The sequence below is a fragment of the Vanellus vanellus genome (genome assembly GCF_965231255.1).
Source record: "Vanellus vanellus genome assembly, chromosome: 2".
Lineage (NCBI taxonomy): Eukaryota > Metazoa > Chordata > Aves > Charadriiformes > Charadriidae > Vanellus > Vanellus vanellus.
In genome coordinates, this window is record NC_138906.1 from 51,514,088 (window position 1) to 51,538,721 (window position 24,634).

Genomic DNA, 24,634 nt, shown 5'->3' on the forward strand with positions numbered 1-24,634 from the left:
CTAGTCAACTATTTCTATGCATTTTTAAGCCAGCTTCTCGCCTGTTCAATAACTGAGTTAAACTACTGTGAAGAAAGTAAGCGAGCAGATTTCCTCTCTTCAAAATGTTCTGCATTCAAGCTCTTGGTTAGATAATTTAGAGCGAGCAGACTTTATTGTCAGCTTCTTTATGTTGTACGTCTAGAAGAGCAGGTGCCACACTGAGCTGCAACTTGGCATCAAGGAAAATCTGCCTCTGTGTCAGGGCAGCCAGGATAGCCTGGACTTCCATAAGGACTAATTGGTACTCCAGTAAAAATAGCTGTCTTCAGCCCTACTCAACGAGAAATATTCTAGTGTTTTTAGCATCCTTTGGGATGCTTTTAAGGAAGGCTCCTCTCAGTGCTCCTGCATTTCATCAGCTCTCCCTCTCATGGAAACTCTAAATCACGCATTTAAAAATAGACCATCAGATTATCTGGGTAAATCATAAAGCTCAGCTTATCTCTCTCTTCCCCTTCAAAATATACAATTTATTTTGTCCACCAGCTCAGCAGCGTGAAGCCATGAATAATCCTGTTTGTCTCAGTAACCCCACTCTTTTGATGATTCCTGTGTATTATACGCATGTATGTCACGCTGGGGTGTGTGCGTCTGTGTGAGCATGTAAGGAGGAAGAAAGAATTCACAGTTCTGGGCACAAAGGTGTATGATTCTGTTTATGGCAGTGTTTATGCCCATGCCAACTGTGTATGTCCTAGCATCACAACACAGCCTTACACAACCATGGAGAATAATACCGGGATTCAGCAGAAGTAATGTACTAAGCACTTAAATTATGCATTAAATTGTTGTTTAACACCAATCTAGACCCCAGAAGCGGTGTGCTTCCCCTGAGGACATAATCAATGCAATACGAGGGAGGACACAACAATTTTTCAATTTCTCTTTCCCAGTGGTTCAGAGGCACCACATAACGGAGCCTCAAGCAGCAAACCCCGACTCCGAACCCCAGCATTTCCCACACGCGCATCTCCTCATCCTCCTCCCCCTGCCAGTGCGGCCCATCAGGCCACGGGAGCCGGAGAAAGCCCTGCAGGGCTATAAATAGCTACTCGGGGGAGCGGGGAGAGTGCAGCAGCACGCTTCCAATGATGCTTGCTGCAGAGGGAGGTTTTGCTGGATTAATTCAGGAGGGAAAGGGAACCGCTAGGAAGTTCACTGACATAGCAGGTAATGTCTGTGGAGAGGGGGCAGCAGCTGCCCGGGGGAAAGTGAAGGGGGAATGCCTCGCTCGCTGCGAGAACAGCGAGGTGGGTTTCCCCCTTTGAGTGCCCCACCTGTTTCAGATCGTTTCTGCACAGACCCCCTGAGATGAGCTGTGGGCAGGAAAGGTCCGCGGCTGAGCGGAGACAGCGAGGATACGAATCAACTCGATCGACGTGTTATTAGCACACGCAGCTATGTTTGTATGTTTGTCTATGCCAAGTTTGTACTGAGTCAAGCGCTGTTATTTACACGCACGGGATTTGCACTGACCGTTCCCCTCAACCTGCCCCAGGGTGGAGACGGGTAGTGCTGGCTCCCCTACCCTCTCCCCGGTTTTCCTTCGAGAGACAAAGCCGAGAGGTCCCGTATCCCAGGAGCCGCCCTATCACACCCCCCCCCCCCCCCTGCACGCCCCCCGCCTCCCGGAAACTTTCGGGAACTACACACACCGCCTGAAGCGCAGGTGCGTGCTCGCCCCTTCCCCGCCGGGGATGCACCGGGCACTCCCCGTCCACCGCCTGGCGCCGCCGCCAGCCCGGCTGCCTGCGCGGGAGACGGCACGCAGCCCCCGCCGCTGCCCCGGGCGCGCTCCGCGCCTCTCCGCGCTTCCCCGCCCGCCGGGCACGCACCGCGCGGCCGTGCTGCAGTGCCCGGCCCGGCCCTCTCTCACCGTCCTCCAGAGCCGCTGCCGCTTGGCACTGACGGAGGTGGCGGTGACGATGAGGTGGGAGACGGACACCACCAGCCCGAAGACGATGGCCAGCAGGGTCCGGACGGGCAGCAGCGAGTAGGAGACGAAGGTGACCAGCATGAGCTGCCACATGCCCTGCTCGGGGGCGCTGGGGGGCTCCATGCCGTAGGCGCCGAGCGAGAAGGGGCAGCAGAGGAAGGAGAAGGTGAAGCTGAAGAGCAAGGTGAGCTTGACGATCTGCTGCAGCTGGGTGACCTGCAGGTACTTGACATTGGTGACGATGAAGAGGGAGAGGAAGATGATGCAGTGCACCGGGTGCGAGCCTTTGGAGATGGTCAGGCTGGGGCCGGAAAGCAGCTCCACCAGGGCCAGGCTGGCGGTGAGCACAATGAGGACGGCCAGCGCTTTGAGGGTGGACGTCTGCTCCAGCTTCAGGTTGTAGCTCTGGAAGAGAGCCTCCAGCTCCTTGCAGTCAAACTCGTCCTCGCAGGCGATGGCATCCAGCAGCAGCAAGGGAGGGGGGTCCCCCAGCCCGGCTCCCGCTCCCGCCGCCGCGGCAGCCGGCGGGGAGCAGCAGCAGTGGCAGCACTTCTTCCTCTTGGTCTTGACTTTCTGAAACGGTATTTCCTCCATGTCAGTGCCATTCATAAACCCCGGGGAAGAAATGCTCCTCCTGGTGTCCCCCGCTGCCGCTCCTCCGCCTCGCTGCTCATAAAAGAGAGGGGGGCTGCGAGCAGGAGCCGCGGCCGCACGCCCGCCGGCAGCCCGCGCCGCCGCAGCTCCGCGGACGCGGGCACCGGGCGCAGCCCGCCAGCCGCCGGCCGCAACCCGCGGCGCCGGCAAACGCCCCCCTCCGCTGCCACCAAGGAGCCGGGGATGGCTGGGACGGCGGGAGGAGAGCCTCACTCGTGTTAATATGCCAACCTTCCTGCCTGCTGTCTCTCTCTCTCTCCCCTCCACCCTCCTCCTCCACCTCCTCCTCCTCCTCCTCCCCTGGTGCTCCAGGGATGTTAATCTCCTAATGACACCAAAACACCATCCAAAGGTTTGAAATCAAGCGGAAGGAGGGGTGAGGGCAGAGGGTGGGTGGAAGCGGGGAGAAGGGGAGTGGGGGATAATCAACAGGCGGGTCTCCCTTCAGATACCGTTGTTTGGAGGAGCGGGGGCTACAGAGAGCGGGTGGCAAACGGGCTCCCGGGCAGTGGGCAACATTTAAAAAAAAAAAAAACCACACACCCCCCTCCCAAAAAAAAACCCGAAAAACGATAAAGAACGACGAGGGGCGGCGAAAAATAATGAAACCCAGCTAAGGGGAGCACAAGTGGGGCAGAGGGGCCGGAGAGAAAGCAGGAGGCAGGGAAAGGCAGGGCGATCCCCTTCCCACGTCCGAGAGCATCACACCGGGGCTGGGGAGGGAGAGGCGCCTGCGCGCCTCCCGCTTGGGAAGCCGGACACGTCCCCCGCCGGGGCAGCGCGGCTCGGCAGCGGCGGGGGGACCGCCCGCGCCCCGCGTCCTCCTCGCCGCTGGGCCCCCATAGCCCTCCGGCTTTCCAGCTACACACGCCTTCCTGCTGCGCCTGCTGCCTGACAGCCCGCCTTTACATCTATTAAAAATATATAAATATACAGAACCTACATATAAAGACATGTAACTATACATACATATGTAAATATATAAAAATATATGGAAATATATTCACCTATATGTATAGGTGAATCCTACTGCCTTTGAGAAATGAAGTCTTATCTGCCTGAATAAACATGCTGATTTTACTCGTTTTGCCTCCTAGACTCTGAAGCAGTTGGAAAAAGTGCAGTGAATGAGAAAATTTTTCAAGAAAACACGTTTCTGTGTGCACTTCTGCCTGTCTGGGAGTACCAATCAGTCAGTGGCTATGGAGAGCTAGTCTTGTGACAGGAGTTAATTATCATCCCACACAAAATTGCACTCAGTGCCTCATCAAAAACTTGAGTTGGGAGTTTGTGTGTTTTTGAAAAAAAACTTCCAGTTCTGCCTATAATGCTGCCACCACATACCACTATTACCAAGTTGACACCAAAGAATACAGTGCAGTATTCTTTTCTAAAACCATTTCATCTAATTTTGGGGATTGAGACTGATTCCGAACCCACCAAAGACTAGAGAGAGAACTCCAATGTTGCTTTTGGCTTTGGATCAAGCATTTGTAAGGATCAGGGTTAGGAAAATGTCAAAATAGTAGACTAATAGATTATGAACATTTGGCTTTTCAAAGGTAGTGCAGGAATACTCTCCAGAATCAAAGCAGAATCCTACTATCAAGGGTATGTTGCAGATTTAATTGCTGATTTTTGTGTCAGTGATGTCAGATTCTGGTTCTGGATTTGGGCCGAAGAGCCTTAAGATCAACAGGAGGCAGGGATGCTTTAAGATTTGCTACAGCTGTGAATGATGTTGGTTCTTCAATTCTGGATACTAAAGTAGCTTTTAAAAAAATCTCTGATATATGATCTAAAGCAACATAGTTTTTTACATTAATATTTTAGTATTTTATGTTAGTCTTTGCTCTCCAGGCTCAGTATGCAGTCATTCTTTTGAACCTCTACAGAACTCATTAGGAAGAGAGAATGAATCAACATTGCTGGAGTTTGTGTGTTACAGATTCGAAATATTTCACACTTGAGACAATGACTGTTACTTACTCTGTGTTCATGTGACACCACTCATTGTGGTTTCCTAGACTTTGACTTAGACCCTTAAACACTGTTGAACTATAAAAGTAGCTGGTATTTAGTTTTCTGTAACTTCCTTCAGGAAGAAAATAAAAGGGTTGGATTTGCTGGCCTGAGTGCTGGAAACAGGAAGAGATATTTAGCTGAAATGAAATTAAATCTAACCCAAAAAAGGCTTCCTTTGTTTTGGAGTTTCTCTAGTGTTTGGAAAGCTAATAAAATTCATCTCCTACCTCACTTTGGTGCATAAATTCACTTCGGTCACACATATATTGGACAAATACACAGTTATATTTTCACCTGTCCTCAGCTTTCTTCTGAGCTCATATATCCTGAGGGATAAATTAATATTTCACATCTCACACTGCATAAAAGGTGGCATCTAGCTTCCCAGCCCTAGGAACAATCCACTGAAAGAGTTGTCATGCTAGCAGTTATCATTTCTTTCTTCTGGCTCTCAGCTTGCTGTTGAGGAAATGGAAGGTGAGTAATTCCCTACAAGGCACTCTGTGGTTTAGATTGTTTTCATGCTTCTTACAACCTCAGGTTGGGTTAGTTAGTACATACATACAGCAGAGAAGGCCCATATGTATATGGGACATACACATCTCCATTCTTATTAGGTCAAGAGGAAGCAGTGAACTGTTGAACCTTCATCTTCCTTAGACACTGTAGGAATATGGAGATGCCACACAGTGATCAATGCAACTCTTTCATCCTTTATACACTGTTGCACATCACAGGGCAAGTACCTCACCTTACCCTGCATAGTGAAGAGCCCAGTTTTTATCACCTGATGTCACAAATATAAAGAAGGAACCTCAGAACCTTTGTCTGAAACAAGCATCTTATTAAAGCAAATAACCATCTACAAAGCTGCTGGAATGCACTTGACACAGTGCTGTATTTTCTGACCAAACTTAGCTGCTTCAGATTACAGCAGCCTGGTTGGGGTTTTGTGAACAACGAACAACACTTTGTGGTCTATAGTGCAATTCTGTCTCTAAGGAAGATACATGGTTGGTTTTCATATATAATGCCCTCAAAGTTCTGGATGTTGGCCAGATCCGAGCCAGCTCTTCCTGTTGAACGTCCTTGCGTTTGTAACCAGAGACTACTCTGGCAATAAATGTAGTATTGACAGGAAAGGGCGATTAGAGCCCAGCTTTATCACCTTTTGCATTGCCAAACCTATCTGTTTTTTCAGCCTTTTCCTAAGAGGCAAGCTGACTTGATTGTTTGAGTCACTGGAAGTGGAAAACATTTCTTCATGGAGAGTTGGGCAGTATGTGGATCTAGGTTAAACTAAGAGGTCTCTCTGCCTTTTACTGACCCTTAGGAGTTGTCTTGAATTAAAGGGCTACTCAGAGCTTCAGAACATCTGTTTTGATTTACTTTGTACATATAGATTATCCATTTAATAATTAATTATTCTTCGTTGTCCATCTTGTTTTACTTCACTGAGCTCAGTACTTGCTTTTTGTATCTGCTTACCTCCAACAGTTTCGAGCACTCACTGCCTGATGCATTGGCTGGAGAACATCATTGGAAGTAATACTTTTCATAGAACTAGAGCTTTCAGGATTCATGACAATTTTAGAATTAAGCATAATCAAAGTTCAGAATCAGTAGAATTTTTGTCTTGGGTTAATTTTTATCTGAGTAAGGATTGCAAAGATCTTAATCTTTTATCCGTATTGAGTATAGCCTACTTGTAACAGAATGCCATGCTCTATCATCTGAGACAGGGATAGAAATCTTTTTTCTTCTCACCCCCTCTGACAGTAAGAGTAAGGACTTTGCATAAAGCTATTGAGAAATTTTTGCAGACTCATTCTAGCAGGCACAGCTTGTTAATGCCACCACAGAAATATGTCTAGTGAGAGAAAAGGAGTGATGTGGGCAGGACAGAAGAGGTCCTGCAGAAAATTGTAGGAATGGCCAGGCTTGAACATAAAAATTCAAAAGAGTGTTTTCCTCCTCTCATGGACCTCAAATATAGTCACCATTTTTTTCTAGATTTTGAGGAAAGCCAAGGTTTGAAAAAAGTGAAAGTATGTTTTTCTAAATTATGCACAGCTTCAATTTGGAATCAGTATAGGGATTCCAATCGCATTCCTATTAAGAAATATAGACTAGATTTCTGTAAGGCTACTGCAATACTGTTTGGATGGATCTCACGAGCATTGTAATAACTGTTCCTTAAAATTAATTGCGATCTTAAAGTTTGATTTATGTTGCATGCATTCTGATGCACAATAAGTGAAACAGATAGTTCTGATATATACCACTGCCACAGCTAAACAACTTTAGCTGCAAGTTTGAATTCATCTGACGAGAGAGTTTCTACTACAGAGCTGAGATAAACTTTGCCCAGAGACAGTAAGTGAAAGCCTTACGACACCTGCAAGTTCACTTGTTAGGAAACATTAGCACTTAACCTCAACACTGTTCTCCAAAACGACTTCTTGATTTAAACTTTTCCTTTGTGCTTCTTCATACAAGAGCCAGTTTTAAGAGACAAGCAATTACCTAAGGCACCCAGAACAGAGTTGAGTCCTTCAAGGATATATTTAGGTTATAACACTAATCACTGAGTGACAAAGCTGTGCCTTAGCTTCTGCACAGGTCTAACAACAGCACATTTGCTCTCTCCGTTTCCTTTGGACCACACAGTGCTTTTGCACTCAGACTATTTTAATCACAATTCTATATGTATAGAAGTCTATTTAATTGTGTAATCTGTTGAAGAAAAAAAAGATCAGAAGAGAAGAAAATTACATTAAGGCTTTGACCCCAAGTCACTTGTCAGACAAGACTGCTACTGAAGCAATTAGGAGATTTGACCAAAAAATAATATGGTTAAAATGGCTAATTTACCAGCAGAAAATGGGGATGGGTTTTCTCTAGTACTCTGCTGAGCAGAGACTACAGACATTAAGAGCATTTGAATTCTTTACCTCTCTCTTCTATTCTAAGCCTTCCAGGAGAGCATGAGATTTCCGTGACCTACTGAACTTCTATATTAATACTAATGAATCTCTCCAGTGAGCAAGCAACGTGCTTTTCAGCCAGCATGGATTTATAGCAGGTCAGCTGGATCCTTCCAGCTTTTGACAAGCCATTCATTTCCTCCATCAGTACTGCATCAACTTTGATTTATGTATTCTTCTTCTAAAATTAGAGCCATCTAAAGTCTATTATATAGGCAAAATTTCAGGAAAGGGGGTTGGTGCATTTTTATGAGGAATTCATTGACTGTTTCTTTTATGATCTCTAGTAAGCCATAGTTCTCAGGAGCTTCCCCAAGTACCACACCCCATCTGGCCATGCTTCTGTCTCACCACTCCCGACTGCATCTTCCCTGTTACCTCAGGGAAATGTCAGGATTTTTCCTTCATGAGCCTGTGGATGGTAACAGCATGGCAATGACACAGGAAAGGTTTCAAAGCTTCTTCAAAACAGTTTGCTGCATACTTTGCCAAGGGGTGTACAGCGGTGATATATATTGATTAAAAAACTCAACAGCAAAATGAGAAATCACAAACCACCTGCAAAACCTACACAGCACTCACACCATCTACTTTTGCTATTCTGTTTTAGATGCGTAAGGTAGAGCCTGCTCTTTTTCAGTGGAGAATAGCACTGAAGAGGGTGTGATGCAGCTACTCTCAGTTGGCTATGAATGTTCTGATACGCGCCCTCATGGTGCAATGCAGCTCCATGCAGAGGTACCTGGTTAGTTACTGAAACCCGTGTAGCTGCACATTACATGGCCTTGCACTTGTGTCAGAGCTTACCAGCTCAGGCTTCATGCTGTGTTTACTTACATGGTTGTGCAGTAACTGGCTCTGGAGACAGCTTGTTCGGAGCTGCCTTGGGATCTTTGCACTGCAGTCTGGAGGCTAGAAATATCACGTGTTAGCCTGCAGCAGCTGACAACCTTTTCCCTTCTTTCCTTTCAGTAAGGCAGGTCTTTCAATACGTTGGTATCTCCAGAATCACATTCCCATCCAAGGCCAGGATATAACCCAAGCAGTCTTGTTTGGTTGTTTGCTTCAGTAAAGCTTGTGTTTTATCTTTCTTGGTCAGCTTGGTTACCAGACTTTTTCTGAGCCAACCTCATAGTCAATATCTCACAAAACCCACAATTACATAAAGCTGGATCAGTTCTCATGCAAAATACAAATATTTTCAAGTTCCCACAAGTTTCCTTTTACAAATCCTTTCAGAAAAACAAAGAAAAGAAAACAAACCCAACCCTTCTCCCCCAACATCTCAATATTTGTCCGTGCAACAGAAAAATGAAAATTTCCCAAACCAGTCAGCAGATTTGGTAGCAATTTCTGTTATGCAGAGGATCTGATTAACCAACGCATTCTTAAAAATCCCTTAGCTGTTAAAACGTACTCAGTAAAACTGAGACCACTTGGAATAAAATATTTTTAATTCTCCTTGCTTCCACGACAAGCATTCAATTCTCGTTTTGGGAGTTCTGCAAATGCCTGGCATCAGGGTGCTGGCAGTGTTTGGCAACATTACATGGCTCTGATCCTCTTCCATGAAGTTTTGATATTCACTGCAGCTATATTAGCCCTGATATTATAACCGTGCTTATTTCCCAAGGAAGGTTTCTGTTCCTCTTTATATTCATATCACCATTTTCTAAGGTAACAGCATGGCTCTGTTCAGACGTTCTTGTTTGCCGAATGAAATGTAGTTTAGATGTATTTCCGAGTGTGCATTAAGGACAAGCATTTTGCTTAGTGTAATCCCTTGAATCCCTTGAAAAGGAAAAGCCAAGATGTAAGAAAAAATAAAGGCAGAAATGATAGCTGAATTCCACAGTTCACTCACCGTATTTCTGATACATCCGTTTTTAAAAAATATACATTAAATAATAATTAATATTCACCAAATCTGGTTTCCTATTTTGCTCATCTCTAAGTTATACTGCACACATATGCTTGGATTAGTTATGCTAAAGCATGATATTATTATTTATGAAATAAAAGTTCAGTAAGCAGCTTTTTTCTTTTTTTTTTTAATGAAGGCTATCGGTTACTTAAGATTTGTTTTATCCCATATATGTTTCCGTTATGTCAAGTTTTCACTCTTGGTAATATTCAGGACATGCTCTGCTATGATTTTCCATCACAGTGCACTCATTAACAGTTCTGTAAATAGCTTCTTCAAGTGCCAGACCTGAGGCTCCCTTCTGGACTTCTGATTTGGGCAGAACTCCACTTCGATTTCATTTGGGAGTTTTTCTTGAGTAAGTGTTCTAAAAGCCTGCCTATTTTCCTTTGCAGAGCCTCCTGTCAAAGAGTGAAAAGTACACTGACAATATGAATTTAACAACAACAAAAAGTAATATATTTGTAGTCAGATCCCGCTGGAGGAAAAGATTGCTCTTTTATACTAATTTTAGTGTTTTCTGGTGATAACTATGCAGATAACAATATTTTCAAGACATAGCATACTACAGACAACCACTGTGTTCCCTGCCAATTAGTACTTGCACTTCATCACTGAAGTGAATGCAGATACAGTCCTTTGCTTTTTCTATAAACCCAAGGAAACGATCCCCCCAAACAGTTGAATTTTAAATAAAAAATTAAATTATGCTTTTCAGATAGAAAGATAAGCTTGTTAGAGAAGGCTAAGTCACAGAAGACACTTACTAGAGATTCACCTCCTCTAACACCCCCTTGCAAAGTCCAAAGTACCCAGAAACAGCATGTATCAGATATTAAACTGCTGTTCCACTTCATCTCCACCGAGGGCCAAGTTTCCCTCTATTTTGTATTTAATCTATGTAATGAGATTCTTCATGTAAGTCCTGCAACTAGCAACAACTAATTAGGTCAAATTAACAGTACATATGTTACTGGATCTATTTTGAGTTTAAACCCTCAAGATGGAGCTACCCTCCTCTTTAAGGTAACAGCTGCTGGCTGTTAAAAGTAAAAAGACAACTTTATGTTGTCCCGTGTTCACTATTCCTTTAGTCAGACCATTGCTCAACATTAAGACAGATTTCCGGTGGCCTTCAATGCTATATTTGTTTTCCTGTCACCTGTGCTCCCCTTTCATCCTAAACAATTTGCATAAACCTGCATAATGCTATTTAGCTTATGCCCCACTGTTACTATAAATAGATGAACTGGAAATTCAGCTTAGTAAAGCAACTTAATTCTTTTCTTGTCTCATTCTTTCTTCCTGCTCTACACACTGTGCATGTGTTTGTGTGTGTGAAGGAGTGAAAGAGAGATCATGTACTCAAAAGGAATTTTAAGAGATAAGTGTTATTGTTCTGATTAATGATTAGGGGAAACACAAAATTTTCTGAGCTGATGCAAAAGTAGGAGCCTTAACAACTCCAAATACTACAGAGGTTCCTGTACTTGTGTGTGTACCTGTCTGTGTGCGTGCATGCGAGTGTGTATGTTTGCAAATGTAGAGAAGCAGGATATTTTTTCTTACTTTTTTAAGACAAAAAAAGGAAACATTTTACATTTTTCCTCATGTGAGACAAGTTGAGAGTTATGTAGTTGGGTGGTGATGTTACTAACACTACACCTCATACCTTTCACACACAGTCTTCCTTTTTTTGTGTGTTTTCATTGACTTGCTAAACAACCTGTTTATTAGTCAAGATTGTAGTAGAAAATTAGGTTCTTTCTTTAAAAACATACAGATGAACATAAAAATCTCATAGAATATAGGATATTTTGTTTGCCAAATTCATAAAAAATACAGTGGTTTAAATATAGGTCTGCATGCCTAAAAAATTAATTGTATATTTGGTAGAGCTATTTTTGTACCACCTTAGCAGTTAATCCCTAAGAATGCTTCCCGTCCTCAGCGCTGATAGCACTTGAAAGCACAGAGACGCATTACTCTAAGGAGAGCTTACCGTTGTTTTTAACTCTAGACTGAGTACGTACAAGCCTGACTATATCTATTATAGATTGGGTCTTATCCTCTAGTCTGAAATATATCTCACTTCTCTAAACAAGGTTAAGTGCTATTTTTCTTCCCCTAATCCTGCTTAGCAAGACAACATGGTAGTCTGGGCAGTTTAAATATTCTAGTTAAGTGGGAGAAAGGTCACTGCAAGATTACTGCAAAGGTATCAGGTGTCGCTAAAGGGCAAATACATTTTCCTAAAGGATTTCCTAAAGGATTTCCAAAGGATTTTAGGGAAGGCAAGGCGATACTAACATTAAAATTAAACATCTGTAGGAACATCCATCTACCATTGCAGTGATAAAACATTTTACTAGGGCATGTAGTGATAGGACAAGGGGGAATGGCTTTAAACTGGAAGAGGGCAGGCTTAGATTAAACATTAGGTAGAAATTTTTTACTTTGAGGGTTGTAAGGCACTGGCACAGGTTGCCCAGAGAAGTTTTTGAGGCCCCATCCCTGGAGGTGTTCAAGGCCAGGTTGGACATGGCCTTGGGCAACCTGATCTAGTGGGAGGTGTCCTTGCCTATGGCAGGGGGGTTGGAACTCGATGATCTTCAAGGTCCTTTCCAACCTAAACCATTCTATGATTCTGTGATTCTATAAAACCTGTGTTCATTTTTGCAAATAGATTTTACAGTTTTGTCCAGCACCAATGTACTCTTTTGGCCCCACACGGAACTCATGAAAAGCTGGGGGACACCTTCCACTCCCTTTAGCCCCAAGTGCCACTCTGCAGTGCCCAGTGATGAACTCTGCCCCATGGTGGCAAGCTCTGCTTATCACACTGCCTAAGAAAAATTGCCCTGATTTCAGTGGAAACGTATCCTACAGGTCTGAATCCAGAGGTTAAGGAAGTTGACTGGATATTTTCCATCAGCTCTACACTGGATATTTTCCATCTGGCTCGTATTCAAAATATAGGTATGACTAACAGACCTCTTCAGTGAGATTTGCAATAGCCCTGTAGTCACCACGGTGCTTCTGGAGGTCAGTGTGACCACAAGACAGATTTGCCCACCAAACAAATACTGAAGAGAAATGTCCTAGTGATTAAGCATTCAAAATTATCACCTGTAGGTAATTTTTTTCCCCCAAGAATCCCAGGGGACTTTCTCCAAGGACCAGGTGGGAAGAGGTAGCAGCAATAATGCAAAAAAGTGATGAGGGCAGTTTCTGAGGATGTCGGAAACTCAAGTACCATCCGTGATGGCGCAGGCATCACATGCACCATCTCACACACCAGTATACGCTGGGGGCCACCCAGCTGGAAAGGAGCTTGGTATAAATGGATCTGGGGATCCTGGTGGACACCAAGTTGAGTATAAGCCAGTGATGTGGCCTTGTGGCAAAGAAGGCTAATGGTATCCTGGGATGCACTGGGAGAAATTCTGCCAGCATGTTGAGGGAGGTGATCCTTTCCCTCTTCTCAGCACCTCCACACCTGGAGTACTGTGTCCAGTTCTGGGGTCCACAGTACAAGAGAGACACGGACATACCAGAGAGAGTTCAGCAAAGGGCCACAAAGATGATTAAGGGACAGGAGATGTCTCCTGTGAGGAAAGGCTGTGAGCTCTGGGACTGTTCAGCCTGGAGAGGAGAAGGCTCAGGGGGATCTCATCAATGTCTATAAATACCTGAAGGGAGGGTGCAAGGAGGATAGAGCCAGGCTCTTTTCCCAGTGACAGGACCAGAGGCAATGGGCACCAAATGAAACACAGGACGTTCCCTCTGAACATTGGGAAACACTTTTTTTACTGTGAGGGTGACTGAGCACCAGCACAGGTTGCCCAGAGAGGATGTGGAGATATTCAAAAGCCATGAGGACGTGGTCCTGGGTAACTGACTCTAGATGGCCCTGCTTGAGCAGGGGAGTTGGACTAGATGACTTCCAGAGTTCCCATCCAATCTCAGCCCTTCTGTAATGCTGCAATTCTGTGCTATATGTGGGGAGAAGGCTGCAAACCACTCTGGTGCAACCCCACTCCAAGTGGCAGGAGTGCAGGAACTGTCTCCTCCATTTTCTACATCGTGTTAAAAAATAAAAATGAAAATTATTTAGTCTGTTAAAGAAAAAGCAGATTGGACAATGCAAGATCTGCCCTAAAAAACATGTCTAATGATTACAAAATACAAAAGTATAACTGCATTTTCTAATACACCTGATCCTGCAGGGTTTAGATGTATTACAAGCTTCTCATGGGATTACAGAACAATCAAAGGAACAATTACTTTAGAGATGCTAACTGGGCATACCCATGACTTGGGTGACAGAGAAAACCCCTCAACTCTCTCAAAACTGGGGTAGTTCTGAGAAAACAGGTGAAAACTCCAGGCGCTTAGAAAATATGCCAAAAGAAAAGAGGTATGGAAACATTATTTTAGCACTCCAGTTTTATGCAGCAGTTGAATGGGAGTTTTGAGGACTGTAATTTGTGTTAAGGTTCTTAATTTGGTTGCCTAGATCACTCATGGGATCTGACCTAGAGTGTGAAAAATTGTGTGCATGAGCAGAGAAATAAGAAACTGTGCACTATCAAGCTGACCTTCTTCACAAACTGAAATATTCTGCCTGGAAACAATTCCATAGCATAGCTTTCAAAAGTTAGCATGTGTAATGATCGGATTTTGTAACCCTTGCATTTTGCACAGAAGTGAGTATTATTTTCTTTTTTAAATATATTGTGATTTATGGAACTTACAGATTTGCAATATTATTTTCCCCCCATCTTTAATCATTCACATGATTAAGCTAACAAAATAATTAAAAGAAAGGAAATGGGAACAGCATGAGATACTGTTCATCTACCATATCTGAACAGCATTTATTTTGGTTCAGTAGCGTCCTTGTGTGTGCTTCATATTATTGTGTCCTTATGATTTCAGTGAAATTCTTCATAGACCCCTTTATGTTTAATGTTTCTCTTCACCTTATATAGTATTTCAATTACACGCTGTAGATAAAACGCCCTTCTAAAATTTCAGCATTTGAAATGGATCAACCTGGCTTTTGAATAGATTTTCAAAACCTATTTGTCATCAAGGGGAACTTTTTTTAACCTAAGGAGTTTTATGCATACATTTATGGTAATGAGTACAAGCTATTATGCCTGTCATAATACAAAGCAATTCAGCTGGTATTATTTTCATAAATATTTAAAAGCTGGAACACCTACAGTGTAGGCTAGGGATATTCTAGTAGAGTAATTAAAAAAAAAGGAAAAAGCTATGTGATCTTCATCTAGATAAACTTGGTTAAAATAGCAGTGAAGAGGAGACACAGGCTTTGAGTTAGCAGGTTAAACTCAGGGTTAGAGATAATTAGAATAAAAACCTAAGATGTCTTTTCTTCACTGCAGTTTTAATATGATTTGACTAGATCAGCTTAGTCACTTCTAGTTTGGAACAAGTTTTTCTCCTACAGTGTAAACACAGTTTGTGTGAGAATACATATGTACCACATCTCCCAGGAGACAGCAACCAAGATGCAGTCTTGGACATGGCTTTGATCAACCTGATCTAGTGAAAGATGTTCCTGCCCATGGCACGAGGGTAGATGATCTTTGAAGGTCCCTTCCAACTTAAACTGTTCTGTGATTTTGTGATTCTATGTTCCAGCTGATGATTCTAATCCGCGAAGACAGTATCAAATTCAGTGCCCTGTATCCAAGGGTGAGAACAACAACAGGCATACCTGGGATACTGAACCATGGCAGAATTATGCAGAGGGGAATGTGAAATTTATATAGAAACACTGAGTCAAGTAGATTGCTCCAAAAGGACTTCCTTCTCTATTTGTCCAAAAGTAGTGTTCAGTGTTAGTCCTTGTTCTTCTTCTTTTCTTGTATTTGTAAACTTCATCTGGCTAGATTCATTGTAAAATATAATTTTGCTGAGCCAAGAACAGAGAACGTGTTGAGGGGCCTTTCAGTTACCTTTTCAGGTGTCTCCGCTTATTGGACACCCAACTCCATATAGCTTTGGACAGGAACTGAGAAGCTCTTTTTGATCACAAAGATATAACATGTCAATAAATGGAGCAAAGCCCCTTTTCTATCCTTCCAATCGCTTTGGTGTCATTGCTGTCTGCTGTAGGGAACTAGAATAGTCTGTTGGGAGCTTTTGCCAGAGAAACAAACTTATGTATATTTGATGTGGTTGCTAAATGGTATTGTGTTTGTCATTTGTGAATCACTGAAGCTTGCATCTGTTCCTTGTAGCTGGGTTTTGGGCCTAAAGGTTTCTTTTAATGGCCCATTAAACTCCCACCTGGCTATTTTGTTGCTTATGCTAATCTATTTGCGCATTCATTTGTAGATTTTCTAAGGCAGGTAAAAGCATATAGTCTTTTCTATGATCCACTTTAAGACACTGCATCTGTTACCCATTTAAAATATACAAAGGACTCATGGTAATAAGCAACTAGTTCAAGGTAGTGAAAGCATGGAATTCCTCTACTTCCTTTGCTTCTACATCTAGAACTAATGAAATATAAGGATAACAAAAAGTCATAGCTTCTTAGGAATGATGTGAATTACAAATTGCAGCAATAATGAACTTTATTTTTTCAGTCTTGGAAGAAAAGAACTTAGAATGTTGTTTACTCATACAAAAATGTTATCATTAAACTATGGCATTATTGGAGGTATTATTCTATAGGATTAATTGTTTGTACCTTAATAATACCAAAAATAATACCATAGAATCACAGAATCATAGAATGGTTTGGCTTGGAAGGGACCTTAAACATCATCTAGTCCAACCCCTCTGCAATGAGCAGGGACATCTTCAACTACATCAGGATGCTCAGAGCCCCGTTCAACCTGACCTTGAGTGTTTCCAGGGATGAGGCGTCTACCATGCCCTGTTCAACCTGACCTTGGGTGTTTCCAGGGATGAGGCGTCTACCACCTTTCTGGGCAACCTGTTCCAGTGTTTCACCACCCTCATCGTAAAAGATTTCTGCCATAAGCAGGTTTAAAACTTAGTTGTGCAAAATTCTGTAAAAGTATGTTGCATGATAATTCCATTCCTGAAGAGCTTAAGAGCTAAATAAACAAGACTGAAGGAAACTATAGAAGGTAAAGGGGATACTAACTGCAAAAAAAAAAAAAAGTTTAAGGAATAATACTCAATCAACTGCAAGGAAATTTTTAGGATATGTTCCATATGCAAGCGAAGTCAGTTTTCTGATTCTTTTTCTGAGAAAAAAATAATTTCTTCAGCTTAAAGCAATTGCTTACAGGGTACTTACCAAGCAAACCGAAGCTGATTTTCATCTGTGGCTTTACACTGACTTTGCTTCATGTACAAGTTCTCATTCTATTGCATTGATTGACTGAGAAATGCTTATCCTGTCTCAGTGAGTGTGATACACAAACTACTTATCACATGTCAAACTGGTAACATATAATTTTTTTAAAACTCAAAATTTAATCTTATTTCCAATCTATTTAACCACGTACTTTCTCCTTTTGTACTTCTAATTGGTCACACGAGTAGTGTCTTGGAAGACTGCGCAGATGACTACTCAGCTTCCATTGGTGATCCATCCACTTATCAGAAGTACAAATTGGTGATATAACCACATCACAGGGGAAAAATAATGGCTAAGTTAGGAGTTACATCTAGCTTTTCTATTAATTGCACTGGGTTAGGCTACATCTCATTGAAAAATACTAGTTTTTAACTAACTGTGAATGGCCAGTAAATGTAAAGGATGAAATGTAGTAATGTACGAAGCACTAGCAGTGTACTTCATACTTAAACAGTATGATGGAAAGTGAAGATTTTAAAGTCCACATAAGCAAAATTCAAGCACAGGATTTTCAAAAGTGGTCTAATTTAACTTTGTCTGTTCCTGCCCAGCCCTCAGCAAGACTAACCTTTCCAATCAGTAAAACTGTTATTTGGAATATACACTAGTATTGCTTATCTCCTCCACATTTAACCCTAATCCATTTACCTTTTTCTATATCCATTTAAGCATTAGTGTTTGCAAAAGAAAGATCCTTCTCTGTTGATGTAACTGATATGCAGATAAAAGCCTTTTTTTTTTTTTTCAGTCTTTGTTGTTAGCTTTTCCACCTGAGATCAACATTTCAGTAGCTTTTGAATTGAGAGACTGTCAGTACCGGTTCAATAACCATGTGGACAGCAAGAGTTGTGCTGACACCCTTGTCAGAAAAGAATGCAATGATTTTGTAATTTTCAACTGCACATAAATCCCCTCCTCTGAGGTTCATATCTGTTGGTCTGCTATTTTAGTATGGAAGAATATACCTGCAAAATTCTAGTTATCTTTAGAGAGAAGAGCAAGGTCCTCATCCTTTGAACAACAAGCAACTTGCTCAAGAAACCATGAAAAAACTTCTCCGTGTCAAAGTCTATAATACTACCCAAACCAGAAGCCAACACTGCCTAAAATACATGTGGGCAACATTTATGAACATTCAGGCACAAGACATGCAGAATTTATGTAAAATTTGAATTTTCATGAAGCTGTAAAGAAATAAGGAAGAACACAATCTTTAGAAACCTTTTCAGTGGTTTAAAAAGTTTTTGCATTGGATCTAATGAAACTGTCAGTCTGATACCTTCTCAAGTGCATCTGGAATGTCAGAAGGAAACTTGTTAGGAAGTTAACCAAAAGGTTTCAGCATTAAGGGCGAATATATATATATACAGTCTGGAAGGTTCTGAAAGATATGAAAAGTACAGTTAACAATTGGAAATCATTGGAAAAAATACCTCTCAGCTGGGAGAACTATTGGTTTGAAAGTGAAAGCAGGAAAAAAGTACCGCTGAAAACAAAGTAATTTTAAAGAAAAAAATGTGTTGGCTTTGTAAAAAATATATGAAATCATTGAACAAGAATCAATGATAGGGCACTGGCGACTTTCAGACTGTAAATTTAATTAACTGGATCTCTCATCAGATTTTAATTTGGAAACAGAAAGATTTCACCCCCACATACACATAGGAGCTGCTTTGCATGCGTCAGAAGACCTACCCACAATAAACAAACTCATGGGATATAATTGTGAGAGAGATGATGCTGGAGACAAAAAAAAAAGAGCCCTGTTATAGTCCAAAAATATTATATACATTGACTAGAGGACAGTATTTGTGCAGTGTGCTAATGCTCTTTATACAGCAGACTAGTTGCACTTCTTTATCACAGACACAACTCATTGTGGTCTTTTTTTCCACCTTGGTAAATGAAATTCCAAGGGCAAATACTCTGTCTTTTGGAAGCATTTGAACACATACTGAAACCAAGCTTATTACAGTATCACAGTATCACAGTATGCTAGGGATTGGAAGGGACCTCAAAAGATCATCTAGTCCAATCCCCCTGTCGGAGCAGGAACACCTAGATGAGGTTGCACAGGAAGGCGTCCAGGTGAGTTTTGAATGTCTCCAGAGAAGGAGACTCCACAACCTCCCTGGGCAGCCTGTTCCAGTGCTCTGTCACCATCACTGAGAAGAAGTTTCTTCTCAAATTTAAGTGGAACCTCTTGTGTTCCAGCTTGAATCCATTACCCCTTGTCCTATCATTGGTCGCTACTGAGAAGAGCCTGGCTCCATCCTCATGACATTCCCCCTTTATATATTTATAAACGCTAATAAGATCACCCCTCAGTCTCCAATTATTCTAACATCACTGAAAGTATTTTAAAGACGTCTTTTATTTCTAAGTAAAGTAGACTTCAGCTAGATGAAGAGTAGCATTCAGGAGTGAATTCTGGACCCTAGATGGTGGAATTTGAAGAAACAGGGGAAAAAAAGGTCTATTTTGTGCCAAATTCCCAAACATGCTGTTTGCATTTCTTGCGAGGATGTAGGTAAAGATTTCTTTAGAAAAAAACACAATCATCACCTGCTGTCCTGGTTGGAGCGACACAGGATTAATTTCTCTTCTAATACTTGGGAAGACTGCACTTTTAGAAGACTCTTGTGTCTGCATTTGTGAAAATATTTACTTTGTAGCCAGCTATTGTGGGGGGGTTTCAAGGTCTCAGTGTTTTCAAGCTTCCCAGGTGCAGAGATGAGGAGGAGCGAGACCTGAGCACTTGACCCAAGCTGGCCAACAGGATTATTTCATACCATCAATGTGACATTCACTATAAATTAGAAAGTTTGCTGCGAAGTTTGCTTTCTCCTTTGATGGCTGCTATTCTGAGAACTTTGTGCCCTGGTGCCGGACCCCTGAGGCCTTCCCTTCCTCCCGAAGCCGTAGCGCTCACTGTGTCCGACATTTGCTGTCCACTGCTGGGAGTGCACAGCTTCCTACTGATAGAATTGGCTGAGTATAATCTTTGCATATTCTGTATTGGTGTCGGGATCGATATCAGTTCTTTAGTGCTGTTAATGTTAATTATCTAATCTTATTCTATTAAATCTGTTTATACTTCAGCTCCCGGGTTTCCTCGTTTTTTCCTGATTCCCTTTCCCAGGTGGGGAGGGGTCATCGGGTGATAGAATGATTGTCTAAACGACAATAAATTGTTATGGATTTCTCAAACCATAACACCCACCAAAAGCAAAAATCTGTTTGTCATCACAGCAAATATATATTGGGCTTTGTTTTCACAACTCTGGGAAGAGAAACATAGCTTTTGGTTGCTCTATTACCTTCACATTCAGAACTGACTCCATTTCGATACAGGGGGGTAACTTAGCCAAAGTCAAAGAGCTGAGTTGTCTCTACTGACTGAATTGCCTTTCCTGTTGATACGGTACTCACACCACATAACAGGGTTTTCTTGTCTAACTTTTAAACAGCTTGAATCTTCCACCACACTTTCTCACTGAGTCAAGAAAAAGACAGGCAGCGTGCTCAGGGCTCAAAGTTCATCTGCAGATTGAAGCAGAGACATTTTCACTTTCAAAGTCTCCTTGATATACCTAATCATCATTTGGTAGCAGTGGCTAAATAGCTGGTGTATCCCAGTGATTTTTCTTCCTTCCACCTCCTAGATATCATCCATATCGTGAGTATGATGGCAGCACAGTCATAGAAACAGGTATTACCAATTGATATTTCACAGGTGTGAATTTGTGCATTGTTCCTCTAAAAATTACTGTGTTTGGACTCCGAAGGAGTAAGAAATACCGTCACTGCAAAGGTAGCAAATACAGAAAAAAAAACCATGGAAGGTATCATGAATATCCGAAAAGGCTTGGCCATATTTGCTAAAAGAAGTAAAGAAGCTAAACATGCGATAAAGTAATTTAAGACTCCCAATTAGTAAAGCAAAATCAACAACTTTACTGCATATTATCTAAAGCAACTGTGTTTCAAAAGGGCATTTCTATTCAGGAAAAAATAAATGGAAGTTACTAGATATAAATCACAAGGAAGTGCACTGAGTTTTCACTGAATTTGAGGTGGTGGAGGCTGGGTGGGGCCCCAGCGATATCAGTTTACTTTTCTTTGCACGATGTTGTCCTACAAAACAGTAGACTGTAAAGGAAAAAAAGAAAAGATAAAAATCAGCAACATGCTGTTTGTGTTATAACTGACAAAACAATGCTCCAGAGCCTAATGGCAGCAGACACGGTCTATAGATCTTGTCACATATAATGAAAAGCAAGAATATAAAGAGAGATGTGAGCAATTGGTTAGAGTAGGCTTAGGTCATACGTACTTTAAATAATGCTATCTAAATGTTCCAACAATAGTTCCAGCTTAGGTTGCCTGTTATCAGTTTGCAACAGCTAATACATGTCTAAAGGGATATTCAGTTAAAACACTGGTTTTGTGAAACAAAAAAAAAAAAAAAAAAGGAGAAAAAGGGATTTCGGATAACCTACTTTTGTTTTTTCTATGTCTGTGCTGTTTAGAGTCAAGTACTGATGGTAACATGGATGAAAAACATGGGCTAGAATAACTAAGTAAGCAAGAGTGAGATTTGCCATAGAAACTCACACTGAATAAGATCTTCCAGTAAAGTCTAGTTTCATTGCAGTCAATTGCTATGTGACTGAGGAAAGAAAGATTTAGAGAATATAGTCTTTTTCATGCAATGAAGAAACAGAACTACAGGAAACTAAAAAAAGCACAGCACTCTCGATACCACTACTTTGCTCTTTATTCTTATAATTGAAGAATTTCTTATTCTTATATTATATTCTTATAATTGCCATGATTTTACACTTGGACTTTCTTCCTTAGGAACTTCCCTTAAGAATACAGGACCAAACTGGAAAACATCTTATAATTCTTATAAGAATACAGTGTTTTGAAAAGTAAATCAATCTCCTCTTAGTATGGATAAACTAAGGCAGTGGGAGGGGCAATGACTTTCCCAATAGCACCATATAAATCCTGGAAAACCTGTGAATAAAAGAAATCTTTCAATCCTGTCCCCAAAGTCACCTGACATAGGGAAAACCTTTATTATTTTATTTAAACTGAGGAAGTAATTTAATTCGAGTTTTGGATACAGGACAGGATTTTTTAAATTCACCTGTGATTTCACAGGTAGCAGCTGGCCACTGCCTGGTCTTCCTTGGCATTCCTGCAAAATAAAAACCATTCCAATTTCAGATTGCTGCAATGGCCCTTCACCCCCATATCTCAGCTTGAATGTCTAGTTAAATGTTACTTTCCTGGTTTCCAAAAATGTTTCCTATTTCTATTAATTCATATGCACCCATACCTTTGCCAGAAGCAGAGGTCTAGAAACATTTTTTATAGGTAGCTCAACAGGGGGATAGGCGTGTAGAACCCTGTGTATCAGGATGTATCACAGAGAAGTAGAATAATGTGCAACATGATTTATCCTACTTTTACTGTGTGCTTTCACAAATGTACTATGAGCTATTCAGTGAAAGACAGGAAAAATTAGAGTCCATTAATCTTTGGACACTTGTTTGACTCAGATATAATGACAATTTGTAAAATGCACTCATTGATATTTATTACCAGCAATAAAACGATGGTTCAGCTTCCCTTTTTGTATGTGCATACAATTACATGAAAACTATCACAGGGATATGTCCTTGCCTATTACTCTAGTTCATCTCCAAAACTTCAGACAACAAAGCAGCCTCTCTTCAAAACAGCAGTTGTTTTTTTTTTTTCCTTTGGCACAAATCTCATTATGTCATTATTTTATCTATAATTGGATGTACTATATAATTAAGAGCTGACATATTGGTTGGATTATTCTTTATGAATTTCTCAGAATATAAAAGACTGACAGCTTTTATATACATATCTGCTGGCAAAGACAACAAAGACATCAGCATATATTCTCCTCTAAAAGTTTTTTTCCTTCTCTATTTACGATACTTTTTAAGAACAAAATTTTTCAGCGGTCATAGAATCATAGAATAGTTTGGAATAGAAGGGACCTTTAAAGGTCGTCTAGTCCAATCCCCCCCTGCAATGAACAGGGACATCTTCAACTACATCGAGTTGCTTAGAACCCTGTCCAACTTGACCTTGACTGTTTCCAGTGATGGGGCATTTGTCACCTCTCTGGGAAACCCGTTCCAGTGTTTCACCGCCCTCATTGTAAAAAATGTCTTCCTTACATCTAGTCTAAATCTTCCCTCTTCCAGTTTAAAGCCATTACTCCTTGTCCTATTGCAATAGTCCCTGCTAAAATGTTTGTCCCCCTTCTTTCTTGTAGGCCCCCTTCAGGTACTGGAAGGCCACTATATGGTCTCCCCAGAGCCTTCTCTTCTCCAGGCTGAACAACCCCAACTCTCTCAGCCTGTCCTCATAGGAGAGGTGTTCCATCCCTCTGATCATCTCATGGCCCTCCTCTGGACCCCCTCCAACAGGTCCATGTTTTTCCTGTGCTGAGGGTTCCAGAGCTGGATGCAGTACTCCAGGTGGGGTCTCACGAAAGTGGAGTAGAGGGTGAGAAACACCTCCCTCAACCTGCTGGCCACACTTTTGATGCTTCAATTGGCTTTCTGGGCTGCAAGTGCATATTGTCAGCTCATGTCTAGGTTTTCATCCACCAACACCCCCAAGTCCTTCTCCTCAGGGCTGCTCTTAATCACTTCATCCCCCTGCCTGTACTGATACTGGGGGTTGCCCCAAACCACATGCAGGACCCTGAACTTGGCCTTGTTGAACCTCATGAAGTTCACATGAGTCCCTTCTCAAGCTTGTCCAGGTCCCTCTGGATGACATCCTGTCTATTAGGTGTGTCAGCTGCACCACTCAGCTTCGTGTCATCTGTAAACTTGCTGAAGGTGCACTTGATCCTACTGTCTATGTCATTGATGAAGATATTAAACAGTACTGGTCCCAATACAGACCCCTGAGGGACACCACTTGTCACCAGTCTCCATCTGGACATTGAACCATTGACCACTTCCCTCTGGATGCCACCATTCAACCAATTCCTCATCTACCAAACAGTCTACCCATCAAGTCCATATCTCTCCAGTTTAGGGAGAAGGATGTTGTGGGGGACCGTGTCAAAGGCACTCAGAAGTCTAGATAGACATCTGTAGCTCTTCTCTTGTCCACTGATGTAGTCACTCCATCATAGAAGGCCACTAGGTTAGTCAGGCAAGACTTGCCTCTGGTGGAGCCATGCTGGCTGTCTCGAATCACCTCCCTGTCCTCCATGGGCCTTAGCATATCTTCTAGGAGGATCTGTTCCATGATCTTCTCAGGCACAGAAGTCAGTGTTCCCAGTGTCCTCCTTTCTACCCTTTATAAAAATGGGTGCAATATTTGCCTTTTTCCAGTCACCGGAGACTTCACCTGACTGCCATGACTTTTCAAATATCATGGAGAGTGGCTTGGCAACTACACCGGCCAATTACCTCAGGATTCTGGGATGCATCTTGTCAGGTCTTATAGACTTATGTATGTCCAGGTTCCTCAGGTGGCCATGAATCTGATCTTCTCTTATAGTGGGAGGGACTTTGTTCCTCCAGTCCCTGCATCGCAGTCCATCTACTTGAAAGGTGTGGGGAGAGAGGTTGCCAGTGAAGACTGAGGCAAAAAAGTTGTTGAGTACCTCAGCCTTCTCC

The 24,634-nt window shown here is 42.1% G+C and overlaps 1 protein-coding gene across 1 annotated transcript in view; it reads right to left on the bottom strand.

Moving 5' to 3' along the window:
- The window catches only part of ADCY1 (adenylate cyclase 1), a gene marked incomplete at both ends in the record, with an annotated part of 153,946 nt that extends 151,359 nt beyond the window's left edge, over positions 1 to 2,587 (bottom strand). Inside the window, one exon of the mRNA XM_082479370.1 lies at positions 1,919 to 2,587. Within this exon, the coding sequence (XP_082335496.1) occupies positions 1,919 to 2,587 (669 nt within the window). The remainder of the gene's footprint in view (positions 1 to 1,918) is intronic.
- Between the last annotated feature and the right edge of the window lie 22,047 nt (positions 2,588 to 24,634).